The sequence below is a fragment of the Gossypium raimondii genome, chromosome 11, assembly GCF_025698545.1.
Source record: "Gossypium raimondii isolate GPD5lz chromosome 11, ASM2569854v1, whole genome shotgun sequence".
Taxonomy (NCBI): Eukaryota; Viridiplantae; Streptophyta; class Magnoliopsida; order Malvales; family Malvaceae; genus Gossypium; species Gossypium raimondii.
The window spans coordinates 19795711-19816161 of NC_068575.1; the positions used below are offsets into that span (position 1 = coordinate 19795711).

The 20451-nt window shown below is 34.7% G+C and overlaps 4 protein-coding genes across 6 annotated transcripts; 3 read left to right on the forward strand and 1 right to left on the reverse strand.

The window, feature by feature from the left end:
• Positions 1-7880: 7880 nt before the first annotated feature.
• LOC105804358 (upstream activation factor subunit spp27) lies at positions 7881-10750 on the forward strand. The gene is made up of 2 exons (XM_012636942.2): positions 7881-8445; positions 10308-10750. The coding sequence occupies exons 1-2, from the start codon at positions 8104-8106 to the stop codon at positions 10431-10433; spliced, it is 468 nt and encodes a 155-aa protein (XP_012492396.1). The 5' UTR covers positions 7881-8103; the 3' UTR covers positions 10434-10750.
• Positions 10731-13104, reverse strand: LOC105804356 (uncharacterized). 2 transcript variants are annotated; one of them, XM_012636938.2, is made up of 7 exons: positions 12847-13104; positions 12577-12749; positions 12426-12478; positions 12210-12324; positions 11795-11917; positions 11180-11351; positions 10731-11080 (listed from the first exon to the last, which is right to left on the reverse strand). In XM_012636938.2, the coding sequence occupies exons 1-7, from the start codon at positions 12946-12948 to the stop codon at positions 10895-10897; spliced, it is 924 nt and encodes a 307-aa protein (XP_012492392.1). In that variant the 5' UTR covers positions 12949-13104; the 3' UTR covers positions 10731-10894. The 2 variants fall into 2 exon arrangements, with proteins under 2 accessions (XP_012492392.1, XP_012492394.1); XM_012636940.2 differs by having other exon boundaries at positions 10945-11092.
• A 111-nt stretch (positions 13105-13215) lies between these two features.
• Positions 13216-16659, forward strand: LOC105804357 (uncharacterized). The gene is made up of 8 exons (XM_012636941.2): positions 13216-13604; positions 13719-13775; positions 13921-13996; positions 14845-14924; positions 15086-15135; positions 15211-15295; positions 15372-15470; positions 16113-16659. The coding sequence occupies exons 1-8, from the start codon at positions 13371-13373 to the stop codon at positions 16341-16343; spliced, it is 912 nt and encodes a 303-aa protein (XP_012492395.1). The 5' UTR covers positions 13216-13370; the 3' UTR covers positions 16344-16659.
• Positions 16660-17636: 977 nt separating this feature from the next.
• Positions 17637-19395, forward strand: LOC105804355 (glycine-rich protein A3). Of its 2 annotated transcripts, none has more exons than XM_012636937.2 (3): positions 17637-17801; positions 18541-18847; positions 18941-19395. In XM_012636937.2, exons 2-3 carry the CDS (start codon positions 18580-18582, stop codon positions 19183-19185), a joined length of 513 nt encoding a protein of 170 aa, XP_012492391.1. In that variant the 5' UTR covers positions 17637-17801; positions 18541-18579; the 3' UTR covers positions 19186-19395. The 2 variants fall into 2 exon arrangements, with proteins under 2 accessions (XP_012492391.1, XP_012492390.1); XM_012636936.2 differs by having other exon boundaries at positions 17710-17917.
• Positions 19396-20451: the final 1056 nt, after the last annotated feature.

Here is a 20451-nt window from a genome sequence, read left to right on the forward strand (position 1 = left end):
CCAGAGTTACCCGCCCAAACCTTGAGAGAGATCTAACATCCTAACCACCCAAGTGGCTCTGGACTTTGTCGATTAAGAAGAGGTAGGTGTTAGAAGTTACTATTCCATGGAAAAGTGGAATGCCGAGGTATTTCTCTAAATCCTCCTCCTGCGTGAAACGCAACAAAGATTCCACCTCCACCTTACTCTCTTAGCAAGACTTCGACCAAAAACATAATTGAGTTTTCTAAACATTAACCTTATGGCCAGAAAAAATACTAAATCAAGAATCTCCTTTAAAATTTTCACCTAAGAAGTGTCAACTTCACAAAATAGTACTAAATCATCTGCAAAAAATAGATGCAACAACCAAGGTCCCTATTTCGGAAATTTAATTGGCTTTCATTTATGATTATTAACAATTTTCAAAATTCTCGCCTCATAAGAAGTTCTCCAAAAAGTCCCATAGAATTCTATCATATGCTTTTTTTCAAGTCCACTTTTACTATCATTTGCCTTTTCTTACTCTTTTTGTGTCATCAGGTTTGAATGCTAAATATCACACCTATTGCCATAGCAACTCATGCTATAATCACACATTTTTCTTATAATTTTCAAACTAAAAGCTGAGGTGGGAGAAATCTAGCTCAAGAAGTTTCACTCAAAGAAGGAATTTTATTACTTTGTTTTACTCTTTCCATTGTTGTATTATTCGAAGAAACTTGAATAATTCTTGAAAGAATTTCTTAAGATAGCTTAGGAAAAAATCAAAAATAAAAAAAAAACCTCTTAAAAAGGAAAGTGCTTTTTAGCACTTTTGTAGTTAAGTAGAAGTATAACTAAATTATTTCAAAATTCCCTTAAAAATATAATAAACGGAAAAGGAAATAATAATCCCACCAGAATATTGAGAAAAATGAAATTACCCAAAATAAAAAAAATGACACAAGGTTTTTGTGTTTTGGTGTTGCAAGCCCAAGATCTAGTTAAACACACTCTAACATCATTCCTCAATTTCTTGATCTTGGACGAATCAAGGTTTTTTTTATGTGCAAGTTTACCTTGGAACACATTTCAATTCAATACTTCAAGATTCTACAAACTCCATTATGAAGTGATTCTTGATTGTAGTCTTGAAATGTAACGATAGGTTTATGGAAATAGTAATGGCACTAAAGTTGTCAGAATTACATAGTTGCGACTAGAAAAGAAACTTTGAAGTCTTCTGACATATGCTATAACGTCCTCAAAATTTTGATGTCGATAACGATACTATTTCAAGATAAGAATAGTTAATTTTGAGACAAATAGTAAATTATAGAATACAAACAATATAATTTTGTGTCTTATATGAGTATGCCTATTTTTATTATTAAAAGTTTTCTTACTTTACAGTAGTTATTACTTATTGGTAATCACAATGCATGTACATATAAGGTGTTGATTTCTTACCCAACAGACTACTTGTCGAATAGTTTTTTAATCACTCAACCTCATTTTGAGCAAATTTTAAAACAATAAATTCTAATTTCATGGTAGATAAATATGACTAATTTTTGCTTTTTCCATGACAATACATAATAGAATCAGTTAGTAAATCAACAGTGACTATGGTGTAATTTATTATACATAAAACTCAACCTTATTACTTTTTATCCTAATTCTTGCTTTGCCTTCAATAATACACTAAAGGTTCACTAAATCAACTTGCCACCATGGGTTTGGAAAAAATGATGGATGGAATAAAGTTGTAGGTTTTTCCACAGTGGTTTTGATGGATGTAATAAAATGCAAGGTTTTTTTCGCTAATCCATTGTGGGTTTGCCAAAAATGATGCCCTTCTACTCCATCAAAATCTCTTTTCTTTATTCTCCTTTTTACCATCAATCAGATGTAGGATTTCAATTGATAGCTTTGGATTAGAGTAGGATGAGTATCTGTTAGAATTGAGTGAACCGAATCTTTGTTTAAAAAAACGCAATGGTAAAATAAAATAAAAGTAAAATTCATATAGAATTACACTTCTTTTATTTTATTTTAGAATAAAATAAGGTGTTTCAACCTTACTACACTTCATCTGTTTGATATTGATTAGAATAAGGTGTTTCAACCTTACTACACTCATTCTATTAGAATATGGTTTTATAGACATAGTCTACTCCTCTTGTAATTATCTGAATTTGACACAATGAATTATCTCCTCCTCTGCCTGTGGTTTTTTCCCAGAAGGGTTTCCACGTGAAAATTTGTGTGTTATTTATTTTTCTTTCTCTTTTCTTTGCAATACATTGTCATTATTGGCATTCTATTTTTCACAAATTGGTATACGAGCTTTCGGGTTGTTCATTTCAATCACAATAATGTTTCTTTGAAGTATGAAATTTTGTTGTTGGATTACAACACCAGATTCGCATTGTGGTAGATAAAGATGCAGGCAGTTCTTGCGCAGATGGACTTAGAGGATGCTTTGCTAGGGATAGATAAGATGCCTTCGACATTGATGGAGGAAGAAAAGAGGTGTAAAGATCGAAAGGCATTAACACAGTTACATCTACATTTGTCTAACAAAATTTTACTAGATGTGATGAAGGAGAAGAACGCCGTTGCATTATGGAAGGGGCTAGAACAAATATGTATGTCGAAAACTCTAACCAGCAAGCTACAAATGAATCAACGTCTTTATGCTTATCTTTTGGAGGAAGGTGCTTCTGTGCATGAACACTTAACATTGTTTAAAGAAATTCTCTCAAACTTGAAGGCCATGGAGGTTCAGCATGATAAGGAAGATCTAGGTTTGGTTCTACTTTATTCGTTGCCCCCGTCTTATTCAACCTTTAGAGACACGATTTTATATAGTCGCGAGTCTCTCACAGTTGATAAGGTTTATGATTCTTTAACCTCGTATGATAAGATGGAGCATCTTGTGGTTAAACCTGACTTTTAGGGAGAGGGTCTCATTTTTGTAAGAGACAAGATCGAAATACTAATGATGATCATGGAAGGACACAGGAATGGAATCCTGACGGTAAATCTAAGGGTAGATCGAAGTCTTCAAGTAAAGGTAAAACTTGTCACTTTTGCAAAAAGAAAGGGCACATTAAATCTGAGTGTTATAAGCTACAGAACAAGATCAAAAGGGAGGCTAAGAATCAAAAGGGAAAACAACCAGAAAAATTCGGTGAATCTAATGTTGTAAAAGACTACAGTGATAGTGAACTTCTAGTCGCTTTTGTCAACAATTCTAAAGTGAGGAAGGAGTGGATCCTTGATTCGGGCTACACCATCCACATGAGTCCCAATTGGGATTGGTTTACAGCTTACGACACAGTGTTTGAAGGTGTTATTTTGATGGGAAATAATGCTTCGTGTAAAATCGTAGGTGTTGGAATAATTAAAGTTAAGATGTTTGACGGAGTTGTTAGAACACTTAGTGACGTGCGACATGTTCCAGAGTTGAAGAGAAATTTAATTTTGTTGAGTACTCTTGATTCAAAAGGGTACAAATACACAGTTGAAAGTGGAGTTTTGAAGATTTTCAAAGGTTCCCTTGTTGTGATGAAAGGGAAAAAAAAGACCGCCAAGTTATATGTTTTGCAGGGCTTTACTATTACTGGTGATGTAGCTGTCGCTTCCTCTTCCTTGTTAGATGATGATGTTACTAGACTTTGGCATATGTGCCTAGGGCATATGAGTGAGAATGATATGGCAGAATTGAACAAAAAAGGACTTCTTGATGGGTAAGGAATTTACAAACTGAAGTTTTGTGAGCACTACGTTTTTTGGAAGCAAAAGAGAGTTTGATTCACTAAAGTAATCCATAACATGAAGGGAATGTTGGAGTATATTCATTCTAATCTGTGGGGGCCATCTAGAGTGCCTTCGAGAGGTGGAGCTAATTATATGCTAACACTTATTGATGATTTTTCCAAAAAAGTTTGGGAATTCTCCTGAAGTAGAAAAGTGATGTTTTTTTGCATTCAAGTATTGGAAAAATATGATTGAAAAACAGACGAGAAAACGAATAAAACACCTCCACACAGACAATGGCTTAGAGATCTGTTCTGATGAGTTTAATCAAACACTTGACAGTTCGTCATACTCCACAGCAAAACGGCGTTGCAGAACGAATGAACAAAACGATCATGGAGAAGGTTCGATGTATGTTGTCGAATGCTAACTTACCAAAATCATTTTGGGCCGAATTAGCCTCTACTACATGTTTTTTGATCAACTAATCTCCATCTATTGCCATTGAGTAAAAGACTCCATAAGAGGTATGGTTTGGTAATCCTACTGATTATTTTTATTTAAAGATATTTGGGTGTCATGCGTATGCTCATGTTGATAATAAAAAATTAGAACCGAGATCCATTAAATGTGTTTTTCTTGGTTATAAAGCTGGTGTAAAAGGGTATAAGTTATGGTGTCTTGAAAATAGAAAAGTTGTGATTAGCAGAGATGTTGTTTTTGATGAAATTGCTATACTTCCTAACTTATCTCTTAAAGACTCTTCCAATAAAGAACATCAAAAGTAGGTGGAGCATCAGATTAATCTAGAATCTACAATAGAGTCGACTCCTCAAGCCAGTACAGAAATTCAGAATAGAGTTTCTTCTTCACCATAATACTCTATCACCAAAAATAGAACTATAAGAGAGATTAAACCTCCAAAGAAGTATGTCGAAGCTGATCTAGTTGCTTATGCTTTAAATGTGGAGATGCAAACCAAAAGTCGTCTAATTATTCTGAGGCAGTTAGCTGCGAAGACTCAAAAAAGTGGATGTTTACTATGCAAGAGGAGATGAAATCACTGCACAAAAACAGAACATGAGATCTTGTGAAACTTCCTAAAGGCAAAAAGGTTGTTCGTTGTAAATGTGTGTTTAAAAAGAAAGAAGGGACTTTAGGAGTTGAAGAACCCAGATATAAAGCAAGGCTTGTTGCAAATGGTTACAGTCAAATTCTAAGAGTGGACTTCACAAATGTGTTCTCCCTAATTGGGAAGCATAGTTCGATTTGAGCTTTGCTTGGTATTGTGGTCATGCATGATTTGGAGCTTGAGCAGTTAGATGTAAAAACTGTATTTTTGCATGGAAAACTTGAGAAGGATATTTACATGCAACAACCAGAGAGTTTTATAGTCTCAGTAAAAGAGGACTATGTTTGCTTGCTGAAAAAGTTCTTTTACGGTTTGAAACAGTCACCAAGACAGTGGTACAAGAGGTTTGATTCCTTTATAACTTCTCATTATTTCAAAAGAAGTATCTTTGACAGTTGTGTTTACTTTAAGAAAAACAGTGATGGTTCTTTTGTGTATCTACTCCTTTATGTTGATGACATGTTGATAGAAGCGAAAGATAAATGAGAGATAAGAAAGGTCAAAGCCCAACTAAGTGAAGAATTTGAGATGAAAGTTTTGGGACCAGCAAAGAAGATACTTGGTATAGAGATTCTTAGAGATAGAAAAGCAAGTAAAATGTACCTAAGTCAGAAGGGGTACAGTGAGAAAGTTCTTTGCAAGTTCAATATGCAGAGTGCTAAACCTGTTAGTACTCCTTTAGTAGCCCATTTCAGACTTTCGTCAGCTTTGTCTCCATAATCAGATAATGAGATTGAGTACGTGTCACATGTTCTATATTTTAGTGCAGTGGGATCTCTCATGTATGCTATGGTTTATTCACGTCCAGATTTATCATATATAGTCAGTGTAGTTAGCAGATACATGACGAATCCCGGTAAAGAACACTAGAAAGCAGTTCAGTGGATTTTAAGATACTTACGATGTACTACTAATGTTTGCTTATAGTTTGGAAGAATTAGAGATGGAGTCATTGGGTATGTTGATGCTGATTTTGCTAGAGACCTTGATAGAAGAAGATTTCTCACAGGTTATGTCTTTACAATCAGAGGTTGTGCAATAAGTTGGAAAGCCATTTTGCAAACTACAGTGGCTTTGTCTACTACTGAAGCTGAGTACATGGCGATTACTGAGGCTTGTAAAGAAGCCATTTGGTTGAAGGGACTCTTTAGTGAAATCAATGAAGACCTTCAAATTAGTACAATATTTTGTGACAGTCAAAGTTCCATCTTCTTTACAAAATATCAAATGTTTCATGATAGAACAAAGCATATTGATGTTCGATATCATTTTGTTCGTAATATTATTGCTCGAGGTAATTTTGTTGTGAGCAAAATTAGTACTCATAAAAATCCTACAGACATGATGACTAAGTCACTTCCCATAACCAAGTTTGAGCATTGCTTAGACTTGGTTGGTGTTCATTGTTGAAGTTAAACCCTTAAGGGGTTTTATGGAAGAGGTAGAGAACTTGTTCGTTGAAAGTTCGCGATGAAAAACTTGTTCGTTGAGAATTCATGTCAATGCGGAGATTGTTAGAATTGAGTGGCCCGAATCCTTGTTAAAATAAAACACAATGGTAAAATAAAATAAAATAAAAGTAAAATCCATATAAAACTACACTTCTTTTATTTTATTTTAAAATAAGGTGATACAACCTTATTACACTTCATCAATTTGATATTGATTAGAATAAGGTGTTTCAACCTTACTACACTCATTCTATTAGAATATGGTTTTACAAGCCTATAAATAAAAATAGTCTACTCCTCTTGTAATCATTTGAATTTGACATAGTGAATTATCTTCTCTTCTACCAGTGGTTTTTTCCCGAAAGGGTTTCCACGTAAAAATCTGCGTGTTCTTTATTTTTCTTTCTCTTTTCTTTGCGATACATTGTCATTATCGACGTTCTATTTTTCACAGTATCAAATACTAGAGAAGATTTATAGTGAGATTTCAAATAATCTAGGTTTTTACTTTTAACATTATTTTTTTTCAGTAGAAAAAGAACAACACAAAGCAAATACATCAACCGGCTAAAATTAACCCGGCATTGACACATTACGATCAACAAGCAACAAACCTTGCACCGAAGTCAGGAGTTCTTCAAACAACTATAAACTTGAATTTATAGTTACAACACACTTAACCATATGATCGGCAACACCATTATGATTATTCGGTATACAACAAATTCTTACTTTTCACCTCATTCTCAAAAGCTAGTATAACAAACGTAGCTCCACCAAATTGCTATTAGCGCCTTTACCAACCAAAAGCAATTCCACCATAAGTGCACCATCATAGTCTACTTCTACCTTTTTGAATCCCTTTTCCCAAGCTATGAAAAGGCCTTCCAAAATTGCTCTTGCCTCAACATTAAAAATAGAATCCTTACCAAATGCCAACGAGTAGCTATATAGCCAATTTGCATCGGAGTCTTTTAAGTACACCTCCAATAGATATAGTAAGACTACTAGATGAAACTGCACCATCTGTGTTAAGCTTTATCCAACCTCTCTCCGAACGAGACCAATGCAACAACGTGCGCATGGGATTAGGTTGAACCAATTTCAATGTCGGCTCTACATAACTCCTCGCCCAAGTATAATCTGTATCCACAAGGCTTGAATACAACTATGGCGGTTAGAAAAAACAAAAAAAAAATTAAATTTTCAAATAATTTGGATTTTTACTTTTAACATTATTTATTTAACTTCTTAATATAAATTATGAAGTCTTTGAATTGTAATTCACTGTGTAATTCAAATAATTACATTTGAAGCGTCATCATTTTAAAATGATGTTAACAAAAAAAGTGAGATTAAAATTTTCGGAAAAGTAGAAGAATTAGTTTTAATTAAATAAAATAAAAGATTAAATCCATACAGTACAAGGACCATTCTCACAATTTTACCTATCCTTAAAATGTGAAATGTTTTTGGCAAATATTTTTAATTTCTAAATTTATCTTCAAATTTTTAAATTTCCAAATTCAACTAAAAGAAATTTGCAATTATTCTGAGCAAACTGTCTGCCAAACTTCAATTCTATTAATGCGGGAGTGTATTGATATTTTAATTTAATAATTTCTCCTCTTCCATCATTTTCAAACGGAAAATGCATAGTTAAAATGTAAAAACCCTCAGACTTCCTCAGAATCCCAGGTCTCAGTCAGTCCTCCTCAGCCCTCGCTCTTTTCAAAAGGTATTATTCCATTCACCCCACGACAAGCTCGAACGCCACATTCTTTTTCCATAGTAATGTCTAGGGTTTTCAAAGGTTTGAGGGCGTTGTTAGCCTCCCCAGCGTCGTCTTCTTCTTCTGCAGCAGCAGCAGCCAAGTTTTCTTCTTCTTCAGCTTTTACCGCTACTGCTGGCAAATCAGCTACGTCAAAAGCGGTTCAGAAAACTCCGAAAAAGCCGATCGCTTCAAAACCCAAGACTGAAAAACCAGCTACTCCTCGAACTACCACTCGACCCTCTGGGATTTTTAAACTTACCCCTGTTTCTCCTGCTTTGGCTCGATTCCTTGGAGCCCCAGAGGCTTCCCGTTCCGATGCTGTTAAGCAGATCTGGAGCTATATCAAATCCCAGAACCTTCAGGTTCTCTCCATCTCTATTGCGTCCTATATAAAGTTATATTATTTGGTGTAAATAAATATGGGCTTGAGTAAATATCTGGGAAAATGTTGTTCAATTTTGGTAGTTAATGTGTACCATTTATTAATGGTTCTTGTTGCGAGTTGTTTGCTTGATGGCTTTATGAGGTTTCTTTACCCTTTCTACGGGCATTTTCCCCCTCTATAATATATTTATTCTATTTTTTATGTGCTTGTTAATGCTGGGGTTTGGACCTGTTTGGTGTTTATTGTTCAAGAGTAGTTAAGCTGGCAGCTGTAGTAGGATTAATTTTATGAATATTCATTTGCTACAGTTAGTTTCATTGATGGAGATTGGATTTTTATGGTTCATAAATCTAAGTTTAGCCCTTTGTAAGAGTATTTGAAATCGATTCCTGGATTGCGAGTTTAAAAGGAGTTTTTTTTTCAGATGTTTCCTTTTGTATTTTTTGAAGTGACATGTATAGGAGAAAACTAGTTATAACTGAGAGGAAGGGATGTGAGTAGAAGGCATATTAGTTTCTTCATGTAAGAAAGTGAAGTAAAGGTGAAAGGAAATGAGGGAGTGTTCCAAACGTGATTTTTAGAACTTTGGATTCTCTGCTTTAATTAAGCCATAGGTTATCCCACCATATCCCTTCTTATTGCATTTCCTGATTTTCCACATTCTAAGGTCATGTTTGGATTTTGGGTTTGAGATTGGAACTCTGTAACGGATCTTATTAGTTCCTGTTTCTGTTGGCAAATGGTGTATTCGTTTACCTTTCCACAGTTTTAAGAAGCTAACATTCTGGCTCGCCATTTCATTTTCCTACTGGTAGGTTATTTTTGGTGTTTGAGTTCTCTTCTTTCTAGATTTCTACCTCCTAAGCAACATTTTCACCCTCTGCTTCCTTTTTATCCTTTAATGCTTGCTTAAGAGTTCTCATTGGAGAATCCACATTTTCTGCATATCTCCTTGCAACATGTATTCTGTACACATTATTTAGAAATTAGACACTTGGATTTCTTTTAGGGTTTAATGATTGGTGCCATATAACAGACTAGCTATTGTCAGTAGAAAAGAGATCATGAGTGAATGAAAAAAGTATGAGATAATGGTTGTGATAAGACTCTCTGCTGTCTATGGATCCTCTAACCTCATGCACGTGTTTCATATTATGTCTACGAAGTTGAGGAAGGGAAATTTAGGTAAATGTACCTGAGAGGCCCCTCTATTATAGGGACCTGATCAAAGAATCAAATAAGGCAAAATTGAAATAGAGTTAACATTTACTATTTAAGAAAATATCATTTACTGTTTAACAGATTTAATATTTTTAAAGTTTTTATGGTTCTGTTAATGAAATATTTTGTTTAGAATTGAATTGCAATTGAAAAAAATAATTTTCAAGACATTTTTTATACAGTAAATGTTTAACTCTGTTACAATTTGGACATATTTGATTCTTTTTAATAGTATAGGGACTAAAATGACCCATTTAATAATAGAGGGACTAATTTGATCCAGTTCTTATATTACAGGAACCTCCCAAGTCCTTTAACTGAGAAATTTATGTGGTATATGTTTGTCTTTACCATAGGCAGGAAATGATAATCATGTTTTTACCCCGAACAATAATTTTCCTGTGAACCATGATTCTTTTTATGCAAGATCATGTAAGCTGTTGTTGTCATTACTGCCTTGTATGCTGCTGGTTGTGATGTTAAAGTTGCTGACTTTTCTATTTTATTTTTAATAGAATCTGTGTAGATATCATATTTTGAGTGATGCTGACATTGTTGTGTGAGGAAACTTTTTCTAATAAAATGCACTAAAATATATACGGATACTTTTGCCTGCAGAATCCTGCTAACAAGAAGGAGATCTTTTGTGATGAGAAGCTTAAGACCATTTTTGATGGAAAAGAAAAAGTTGGTTTCCTAGAGATCGGGAAAATGCTATCCCGCCATTTTGTGAAGTCCAGCTGACCTCTATTTTCATGTTTAACCACTGGTTGCCCTACCAACATCAAGCTAGCTCTTGTTATTCTGAACTGAACTTTTTTTATGTATGTTCATGTTTTGCCTTTCATTTTGCGAGCTAAACTCTCTGGTAGCCTTGCAACTGAGGAAATGTTCCCAGCTGGACTTGTGTAAAAATTCTGTAGGGACTAGGGAGTGAAAAAGTAACATTTTCATTTGGTTTCCTGATTTTCATTTGTACTGTTTATGGTAACCGGATCTTTGATCAACTAGTAGTTTAATCATTCAATCATGAGAAAACCATTGTTCGTTTTGAATTTCAACTGCCTTCCAGTGCAGTGAACCTTGCTCTTGCATATATTGAAGTTCAAACTAATGCAGGTTATTAGGTACGAGAAGTTCATCAACAAATCAAAGATTACATGAAGAGATAATATATATTTATGTGTATATTCTCTCAGACTTGATCAGTTGAGGAGATGATGAATCCATTGCTCTACAACTGCGGGAGAACCATACCATGGTCTTGATACATCATCTGAACCAACAGGTGAGTGGTACACTCCATCCAAGCTTATATTAAGGGCTCCCTCTAAGTGAGCCGATACTTCTGGCACAACTCCATCACCCCAAACATCTGCCTCCCCACAAACCTGATTTCATGGCTACAAGCTTACCATCAGATCTAGCTGACAAATATATAGAAACTTGATTGGAGAAAATGAGTCTAGATGGTTGGTTTTGGTGTTAACCTGTTTGTACCCTTGGCCAACAAACCGAGCTTGGAAGGTTGTGGAAACAGGGGTTGAATCTGTCTTATTTTTCACAACAGCAACATCTGATACTTGTTGGTCATCATCAATGGTGGCCATAGACTCAACTGCCACTTTTGAGTCGTTAACAAAACGAGCCCCCTGAAGATACCTGCACTTGAATGTGACAATTAAATAAGAACAATACCCCAGACAGCAATTTTCTGCTTCACTAATCCCTGTCTTATCCAAAGTTCTCATATTAAGCAACTGAGTAATGTGCAAGGTTTTATGTGAATCATCAACTTTAAGGGATCCAAATCCATAAAATAATGTCATATGTTTCAATTTAGATTCTGCACAAGTTTTGCAGAAGAATGATAGGTTGTCCCTTAAAATATGTTGGAAGAGTTGACTGTTCATGTATTTGGAAGGTTTTTTGAGTATCATCTTCCTATACGTTATTGTCCGCGTATGTGTCAGACAAGAAATTCAAGAAAAATTAGGAGTTGGAGCAACATGTGAACGAGTAGAATGAAAAAGGTATTTGGCAACTTGAATAGAGTGAAGTAGAACTAATGCAGAAACAGGAACAGGATCTGAGTTTGATTTTACCTCCCTGCAATGCATACATATTTCAACTCAGGAGTATAAACGGCTTTTTTGCAGTGTTGTTGAACATAATATAGTAGGCCCCTTGTTTGATCAATGACCCCTGGCAAACCTTTCGGAGGAGGCCTGCAAAATAGACCAAAATACATAGATAAGACTTTTAAGCACTCTTCTCCCCTTCACTCATTTGGAGGTTGAATGATTACAAAAGAAAGGAAAAGCCAGTGCTCGCAAATGGGATTACAGCAGTTGACCATCCAATCACCCTCTACTTCTCATTTTTCCAATACGATACATATTTAAAGGGTTATGGTCCGCCAAATATCGAAAAGAAACTAAAAAAAAAATACTAAAATCATTTGAACAAACAAAAGTTTCCGAGAGAAAAAATAGTTTAGTATTGAAATAAAAGACCTACAAGTGGGGAGTACCAAGAGTGAGAAGCAAGGAGATGTGGGAGAGTCCAAATTCTTCCATGTAAACACGAGCTAGCCACCCTCCAGCTGAGTGGCCAATCACTGACAATTTCCCACCTACAATCACATGCTTTTATAGGTTTAGACGCATATTTGTATATAATATTTGCATTCGAGTCAGAGTAACATAACTGAAAGGTAATGGCAAAGATTGATACCTTGTGCCAATTCCTCTGCTTCTTGAACTGCATCATCAACCCTCTTCAAATACCTGCTTTCACACAATATCTAATCATTAACCAAATTTCTATGTTACAACTTGCATACGTTCTGCATTGTTTAAATTGAAAGGGATCTTGAGATAAATACCAGTCGAGAACAGGCCTAGGCTGCAAAGTGCCTTTCCAGTAGTTAGGGTCCACCAAGCCAGCTGCATTCCTCAGCCAATCAATTCTTGAAACCTTAGCAACAACGGTGGGCACTCCATACTCTTGCAAGGTGAACTCCAACTTCTTATAGTCACCTGTATTATTCCCTAACCCCTGAAATGAGAAAACCCAAAAAGAAAGGGGTCAAATGCAACAAAACATAAACATGTTTAAGCATAAGAAGAAGGTAATAAACGCATGGAGAATTAACAGGAAGGATGACGGCAGGGCGGTAGTTGGTTGAAGAAGATGAGAAGGTGGAAGTGGAGGAACAATGGGGTTTGAAATTGAGTGGTGGCAAACCCAAAGCCATGCTATCCACAAGTTATGGACTTGTTCTCCACTGGCTTGTACTGTTAACTGTGTTTGTGACATTTGCCGTTGTAACAAATACTATGAAGGTCTTCTTTTAACTGATACTTGGCAGGATATCCACCAAAGGTTCTGGATGGTTAAAATACGTAGAGCATTTTCCATTTGTTTTTCTGGGAGGATTATGGGGTTTGATAATGATATGTCTTTGTCAATTAATTTAAATGTTCTTTTTTCTATACAACATCAAAGAGGATACAGGCCTGTCTAAGGGGTTGAGCCCTTAAAACATAAGCCTACACCCAATCCAACAAACTTTGGAAGGAGGCCCGACCCTTTAGCACTGTTTGAGAAGCTGAAAATTAGGAGGAAATGCCAATGGAGGAAGGAGTGTGATTTAGCCTGTAAAATAATAGAGGAAAAATGGCTTCTTCCCTTTGCTTAAACAGTTGTGCTGCTGTCCCAGGGGCTGCAAAACAAATTCTTTCCTCACTAATACTACTACACAAATTCCCTTCTTCTCTTGGCCACAAATATTGCATTTCCAAAACTTCTGCTTCCCTTTCAGTTCCCATTACAGATAAAAAGGAGATTAGGAGTACTGACCTGGTGGCTCTCGAGTATGCCGACCTTAACCTCACTGACAAGATTTCTCAGGTCCCCTCCATCCTCAACTTTTATCTTTTCGTCATAATGGGTCATCAAGTTTCTATTAATCATAATTTTTTCTTCTTTTTATGATAATGGTGGGTCCCCCTTATTCGGTTGCAGGAGTTGGGTCATGTAAGAATTAGGCAACATGTCAACCCTCTCAGTTCATCTTTCTCCGTGAGTTATTAATGAACTTTTTGGTTTCTTCTTATTGCTTTCTTGCAATGCAGTAGCGAACAGGTTATTTTCATTCTCTCTTGTGTTAGATAAAAGAAGTAATGCTTTTGTCTTACTGGCTTCTTTTTTTCATGCTTCTGGGTAGGTGCCAGCACCTGTACCTAATTGGGATGAAGTCTTCAAGGATCCAACATTGCCACTTATGGTGGATATTGGAAGTGGTAAGTGGTAACCTCTCTATCCATTCAAAATATCTGCTTACTGATGCTATGCTATCCTTTTAATAATTCTTTTAGATCATAGAGAACTATGAAGAAATATTCCATTTATTATCCAATTAATGATGAGAACCCTTTTATCCTATGTTACCCATGTTCTTTCAATGTGATTTAAGGGTCCTTTGAGGGTTATATCTCCATATCCATGTTCGGATATGCATCCGACATAGGTACTTAAAGAAAAATGATTTGTCAAAACAACATAAATTTTATCTATGCAGAGTTTGGGATAGGAAGTGGCTGTTTCTTTTAGCTCCTGATTTTAAATCCTTGACAACCTGAACCATCACCAAGATACTGGGATCCTTGTATAATAGATGAGCTTTTGCATTTTAATCCTCAAATGTTGATTGACAACATTGAAAAGCTACAGGAATTTATAACCTGTAAATTGTTTACATTATCCAATAATGTATACCATTATGATATTGAGCAGGTAGGTTAAAGTTGGGGCAGAGTACCCAGTACCGTAGAGGCCTGGTGCCATGTTCCTTTAGCTATTTATTGTTTTCTGACTGGAGTTTTTTGAGCTTCAATATGGTGTCAATGGTTCAAACAGTTGACTTTCATTCACATTATTTTTCATCCAGTTGTCTTTGATAAGTATCTTTCTTTGATCGTCTTTGATAAGAATGTCAATGGTAACTTTTTTCATATCGTTCCTTATGTCTGTTGAAATTGGCTTCACAACTTAGTTATTAGCATTGTTGTCATAGGTATCTTACTTTTTGTTCACGGTAAAGCATGGACAAGTACTGATAAATCTAACAGCAGTAAAAAACATTTCTCAGGAAGTGGCAGATTTCTCTTATGGCTTGCGAAACAAAACCCTGATTCACAAAATTATTTGGGACTGGAAATACGAGCAAAAGTATGAGATAGAACTCCTCGGACTAGTACTAATTTACTCTATAATTGTTTTGATTGAGTAAATTTACATTTACCTGCTCTTCTTTCAGTCTTGGAGTTATGATATATTGCCATATTGGTGGTTCATTTAATGTTAATAAAAAAATTTTGTTGGTCCTGCAGCTGGTTAAACGTGCCGAGTTTTGGGTAAAGGAGCTGGCTCTTAGTAACGTGTAAGGCTTTTGAAACTTGTTTTTATTAAAAAACCAGAATTATTGGAGATTTGATCATGTAAGCTTTTATTGCAGACATTTCATGTTCGCAAATGCTGCAGTTTCGTTCAAACAGTTAGTATCCACTTACCCTGGACCTTTGGCGCTTGTTTCAATATTGGTGAGTGTGCTTCTCCCCCTGGATCATTCCTTTTAATTTGGTAGGTTAAATGACAGTACTTATGTGCCATATGCAGTGCCCGGATCCTCATTTCAAGAAACGACATCATAAAAGAAGGGTTGTACAGACGCCTTTAGTCAATTCCATCTTAACCAGATTGATGCCTGAAGGAAAGGTATGCTGTTCCATTCACTTAGAATGATAATCGACTTTTTCTTTGTGGCATGTAAATAGCATAGCCTGTTTTAGACACTGTAAATCTATTTCTCAAACTTTCCTGTTTTATGTTGGATCCTATGAATCTGATCTCAGGCTTTTTTCAGTTAGCATTGTGAGGCTGCCAATTTTTGTTATGGTTACTGCTTATTCTAAATTATAAAGTAAATATCATGTGCAGTATGCCTTGATGGATCACCATTTGCTTGGACTATGGCATCGGAAATAGAACAAAAACGGATTGATGTATTTTATTGGGGCATTTAAGAATAGTCTTTGCTATATCAGTTCATAGAGATGTATATGGCTATATGCATGAATTGTTAGAAGGCACAGCCCAAAGAAATATATCAGCAAGTGGGTTGTGAGCTGCACAAGCACAAAAAGTTTCTATTTCTCTGCATTTGCTTCCAAGTCTGCTAATTCTTATTACACAATTACATTTTAAAACTACACAAATCCACTATAATCTCCTAAAAAGTCCATTTGGTAGCTTGGTGGGAGGGGTTCTGGCTACGTCTATCAAATAGAGCTTAAATCATCTATGTATATTCAAGCTCGAAAATGTTCTAATATAAGATTTATCACTGTATTTGGACAGGTTTTTATACAATCTGATGTTGTAGAAGTTGCCGAAGACATGAGAAAGCAGTTTGATGAAGAGTCGGGTGTACTTCAACACATTGACACGGTTGACCCTAGCGTGTTATGTGACAATGAGGGATGGTTACTGAACAACCCAATGGGTATCAGGACGGAAAGAGAAATCCATGCTGAACTCGAAGGTGCGAAAATTTACCGGAGATTGTACCAGAAAAGAAAAGGGTCCTAGATTGAGGCCGTATGAATCTCATAGTGTACATGTGAATATAGAGGCAACTTAAAAGGCTGAAAGAAGAATGGAGTGTGCATTGTAGGAATTTTGGTACTGCCTTGAGAGAATACATTTTGGAAGGTTATGTTTTCATACTTAAATCCGTAAAATCTATAAAAAAGGAAGGTCTTTTATTGACACGTTGAAGTGGCATGCAGTTTTTCCATTTTTTTTATTCCTTGACATTACAAGACAAGCGGAATTTTAAATTTGGTTTTTAGATTATGTTGAAACTTGATATTTAATCTATATATTTTTTAAATTTTTTATATTATTTAATCTCTCTACCTTTTATAATGTTATTAGTTAGTTTAAATAATTCATATTATTTATCATTTCAATATAAATTTTGACGTCAATTCCTCTTAAGAGTATTATAACAATAGAAAAGAAATTTTTATTATGACGAGTTCGAACTAGTATTTTTAAGAAAATAATTTTCAATTTATATTTTTAATGTTATATGATTTTTTTGAAAAAATTTTGAAGATTCATACTAAAGAAGTTAACGATGGTAACGAATTGACCTAATTTTTTAAATTTAAAAAAATTAAATTCTTAAAATTAAGAATGAATAGATAATGGAATATATAAAACTTAAAATATATTTTAAATTTTAAATGTTTACTACATAAAATAAAATATGAATTGAAATGTGATGAAGTAAATAATAGTATGAAAATCAGGAGATGATGGCTTGAATTGACACTTTCAAACCCCTTCTCTAAGTTAACAATCCTTTTCTACTTGGACGTAAAATGGAGAGAAAATCTTATATATATATATATATATATATATATATTCCCCATTTCTAATTCAGTATTGAAACAGATTCTCAACAAACCACCTGCAACTATCTTTATTTCACAACATCCAATCTTCAATTATATGATAAACGAATCCAACCAAAGAAGAGAGAGAAAAGGCATGTGCCCACTATCAACCACTATCCGTCAATGTGCTTTGAGAAAATTATAAATTTTATATTAAACAGAACATTTCATTTAATAAATATTAACTCAGAAAATAATATTTTTTTTAAAAATAATAAAGATTAACTCTATTCTAATTTAGTCCTATTTAATTTGTATAATAGAGGGACGTGTAGGGTGCATTTGCCAAGAAGAAAGTGAAAAATATGAAAAGAAAAGCAACCGCGTCTTATATATATATATATATATATATATATATATTCACTTTTTTGCATAAAAGCAACCGCGTTGAAGAAACGCAAAGCCAATCACGTCACCATTCAACAATAAATGGTATTTTAAAATTTAAATGATAATATCTTCATCTTTTTCCTATAAATATTGGGTAGAAAAATTATGATAGGTAACTCATCCTCAAACATCCCCCGCCCCTAAAAAACTCTCACTCATATAATTTAAATTCGAAGAATCTGTTACACCAAAGGTAAATCACAAATCCCATTTCTCTTCCTTACATCTTTTCTTTCCTTTTCAACAATTGCATCTTTTGCTTTTGATCCCAAATTCTGGGTTTCCTCTTCTGTCCATCAATCAATTCATGTAAGCTTTCCTCTCTTATTTTTGGTGTTTCTTTGATCTTTAATTTCCATATTTTTTTCCCGATTTTACTAATCTAACTTTTTTTAATCTTGTATTTTCTATGGATTTCTTTTTGTTTTAATTATTTTTTACATAAATTAACTTGAATTGGTTTTAAAAAAATGTGCATGCGGTGTTTAATCACTTTCTTCTTGTTTGTTTGTATTGTAAGTATATTCATGTGGTATCCTAATGTCGTGTCAAATTTCATTTGGTAGTTTGCAACATGGTTCTTGATCTGATACTATTATACTTTCTAACTTCTTTTTTTTTACTGTATAGAATCTGATCAAGTTAATAACGTTAGTTAATATCAGACTGAGTAGCACAATTAGATCATTAATTCATTGTTAATGGAACTGGAAAACTCGTCTCTTTCTCATAAACGGTGCTTAAGTTTACAATACATTGTAGATTATGAAGCTTGAATGCTGTTGAACCTTATTGATATTCACAATAATAATAAAACATTAGGCAAGCTTTAATTAGTCTGCTAATTTTATAATGTCTATTAATGTTATTCTTTTTCTTTTGTTTGAATTGTGTTTTAGCTGACAATTCTTTGTTTCTTTAACTCATAACAGACTAGTTACTCGAATTCGTTAATTTTAAGTTGAAGAAAAATGGGCGGTGGTAGGGAAGGTGAATCAAGTGACAAAGGGCTGTTTTCTCATCTTGCTGGCTATGCCGCCGGACATTATCCTCCGCCTGGATCCTACCCTCCACAAGGATATCCTCCTCAAGGATATCCCCCACAAGGATACCCACCGGCTGGATATCCTCCACCAGCGGGATATCCTCCTCATGGCGGATACCCACCTGCAGGATATCCTCCTCATGGAGGATACCCTCATCCACCTCATGGTGGATATCCACCAGCTGGTTATCCTGGTATGCTCCATCACCCTTCATTATGGGTCCTATGCCTGCTGTTTCATTTGCCTCGTATATCAATGAGTTGACATGAATGGTAAAATTTTACAGGACACGGTTCGCATGGACCTGGGATGGGAGGATTATTAGCCGGGGCTGGGGCTGCGGCTGCTGCTGTTTACGGGGCTCACCATTTGTCACATGGAGCTCATCATGTTGCACATGGGGGATACTATGGCCATGGTCACGGAAAATTCAAACATGGGAAATTTAAGCACGGGAAATTTGGGAAGCGGTGGAAGCATGGCATGTTTGGTAAACATAAGGGCAAGTTCTTTGGCAGGAAGTGGAAGTAAATAGTCCCGTCTCCCATGTCCCATACGAATCTTATCATACTAGTATGCTCTTTTAACAGTTACTGACTTGGTTGCCCTCTAATAAACATGGATTTGTTTCGCTTGTTATTTGTGCCTGGCATGCTAATATTATCACAGTGCTTATATATGTGCTGTTGGTTTTATATATATTGGAAATGGAGTTGCTATGGGTGTGTCATATATTGTATATATGATTATGTTCATTTTTTGATACTCATGTGTGAAGAGTAACCGGTGATCACATTAACCCAATGTATTAACCAGTCCAGTTGATTGTCTGATTGATGAGAAATTGAAAATAACCAGGCCATTTGATGGGTGCAGCTGGACATTAGTAGCTAATATGAAAACCAATGTGTCTTTTTTCTTTTCTTTCTATTTTAGGTGCTAACTCGACTGTTATTCTTTGTCAATTGCTGCACTTGAAATTCTTTACTCTGAAATCAGATTTTCTTTTCTTTTTTCTTGTAAATTTGAAGAGTTAGTTTGCGGTGGATGGTAACTTTATCTTCACCTTCACTGATTTGAAATTTCTTTTAACACATAATATTTATTTGGAGTAGTTTTATGTATGGAGATGATTGTATTATATATAAAATTTAATAAAAAGATATAAAAATTGTTGGGTCTAAACCAACAGAGTTAACCACCTCTCTCGCGGAGCTTTGTGAGGAAGGGTTAATCATAAGACCCTTCATGCATGAACATATGGGCTTTCATTAACTAGTAATTATGTCGGGAATAAGGCTAACAACTTTTCTTTTTACTTGCTCAAATAAATAAATTAATTAATTTTACTGGCAAATTAATAAAAAGGTTTTTTAATGAGTTTGTACAATATTATTTGCTCAATATTTATAAATACTTAATCTAATTAAGTAAATAACTCTTCTATTTCTTTTTATAATTATATATATATATTCATTAAGTTGAAGTTGGAGATTTTAAAAATTTTCATGTATTTACAAATGATGAAAAACAAGTAGAGAGGAAGAAGAGAGATCTTAGTTTATTTGAACTCTATCCTAACTCATACTTAAAACTATTCACAACAGAATTCTAAAGAAAAGGCTAACTCCTCTTCCAAAGTGGCATCGATTGAAGCTCCTCATATAAAAAAGAATAAAAAATTTGAGCATGTTGTCGTACTAGGTGCATATGAAGAGTACTGTGATAGTGATATGGATGATACAGAGATGGGTGCTACTACAGTTGGTCAATTTAATGCAGCAAAGCGAATGAATT

Coding starts and splice junctions, on each gene's coding strand:
- LOC105804358 (XM_012636942.2), top strand. CDS start 8,104: ATGTCTAGGGTTTTCAAAGGTTTGAGGGCGTTGTTAGCCTCCCCAGCG. Junction 8,446..10,307: donor TCAAATCCCAGAACCTTCAG/GTTCTCTCCATC, acceptor TTTTGCCTGCAG/AATCCTGCTAACAAGAAGGA.
- LOC105804356 (XM_012636938.2), bottom strand. CDS start 12,948: ATGGCTTTGGGTTTGCCACCACTCAATTTCAAACCCCATTGTTCCTCC. Junction 12,325..12,425: donor AGCAGAGGAATTGGCACAAG/GTATCAATCTTT, acceptor ATGTGATTGTAG/GTGGGAAATTGTCAGTGATT. Junction 11,081..11,179: donor TTGGCCAAGGGTACAAACAG/GTTAACACCAAA, acceptor CCATGAAATCAG/GTTTGTGGGGAGGCAGATGT.
- LOC105804357 (XM_012636941.2), top strand. CDS start 13,371: ATGGCTTCTTCCCTTTGCTTAAACAGTTGTGCTGCTGTCCCAGGGGCT. Junction 14,925..15,085: donor GACTGGAAATACGAGCAAAA/GTATGAGATAGA, acceptor TTGGTCCTGCAG/CTGGTTAAACGTGCCGAGTT. Junction 15,296..15,371: donor TGGCGCTTGTTTCAATATTG/GTGAGTGTGCTT, acceptor TGCCATATGCAG/TGCCCGGATCCTCATTTCAA.
- LOC105804355 (XM_012636937.2), top strand. CDS start 18,580: ATGGGCGGTGGTAGGGAAGGTGAATCAAGTGACAAAGGGCTGTTTTCT. Junction 18,848..18,940: donor TCCACCAGCTGGTTATCCTG/GTATGCTCCATC, acceptor AAAATTTTACAG/GACACGGTTCGCATGGACCT.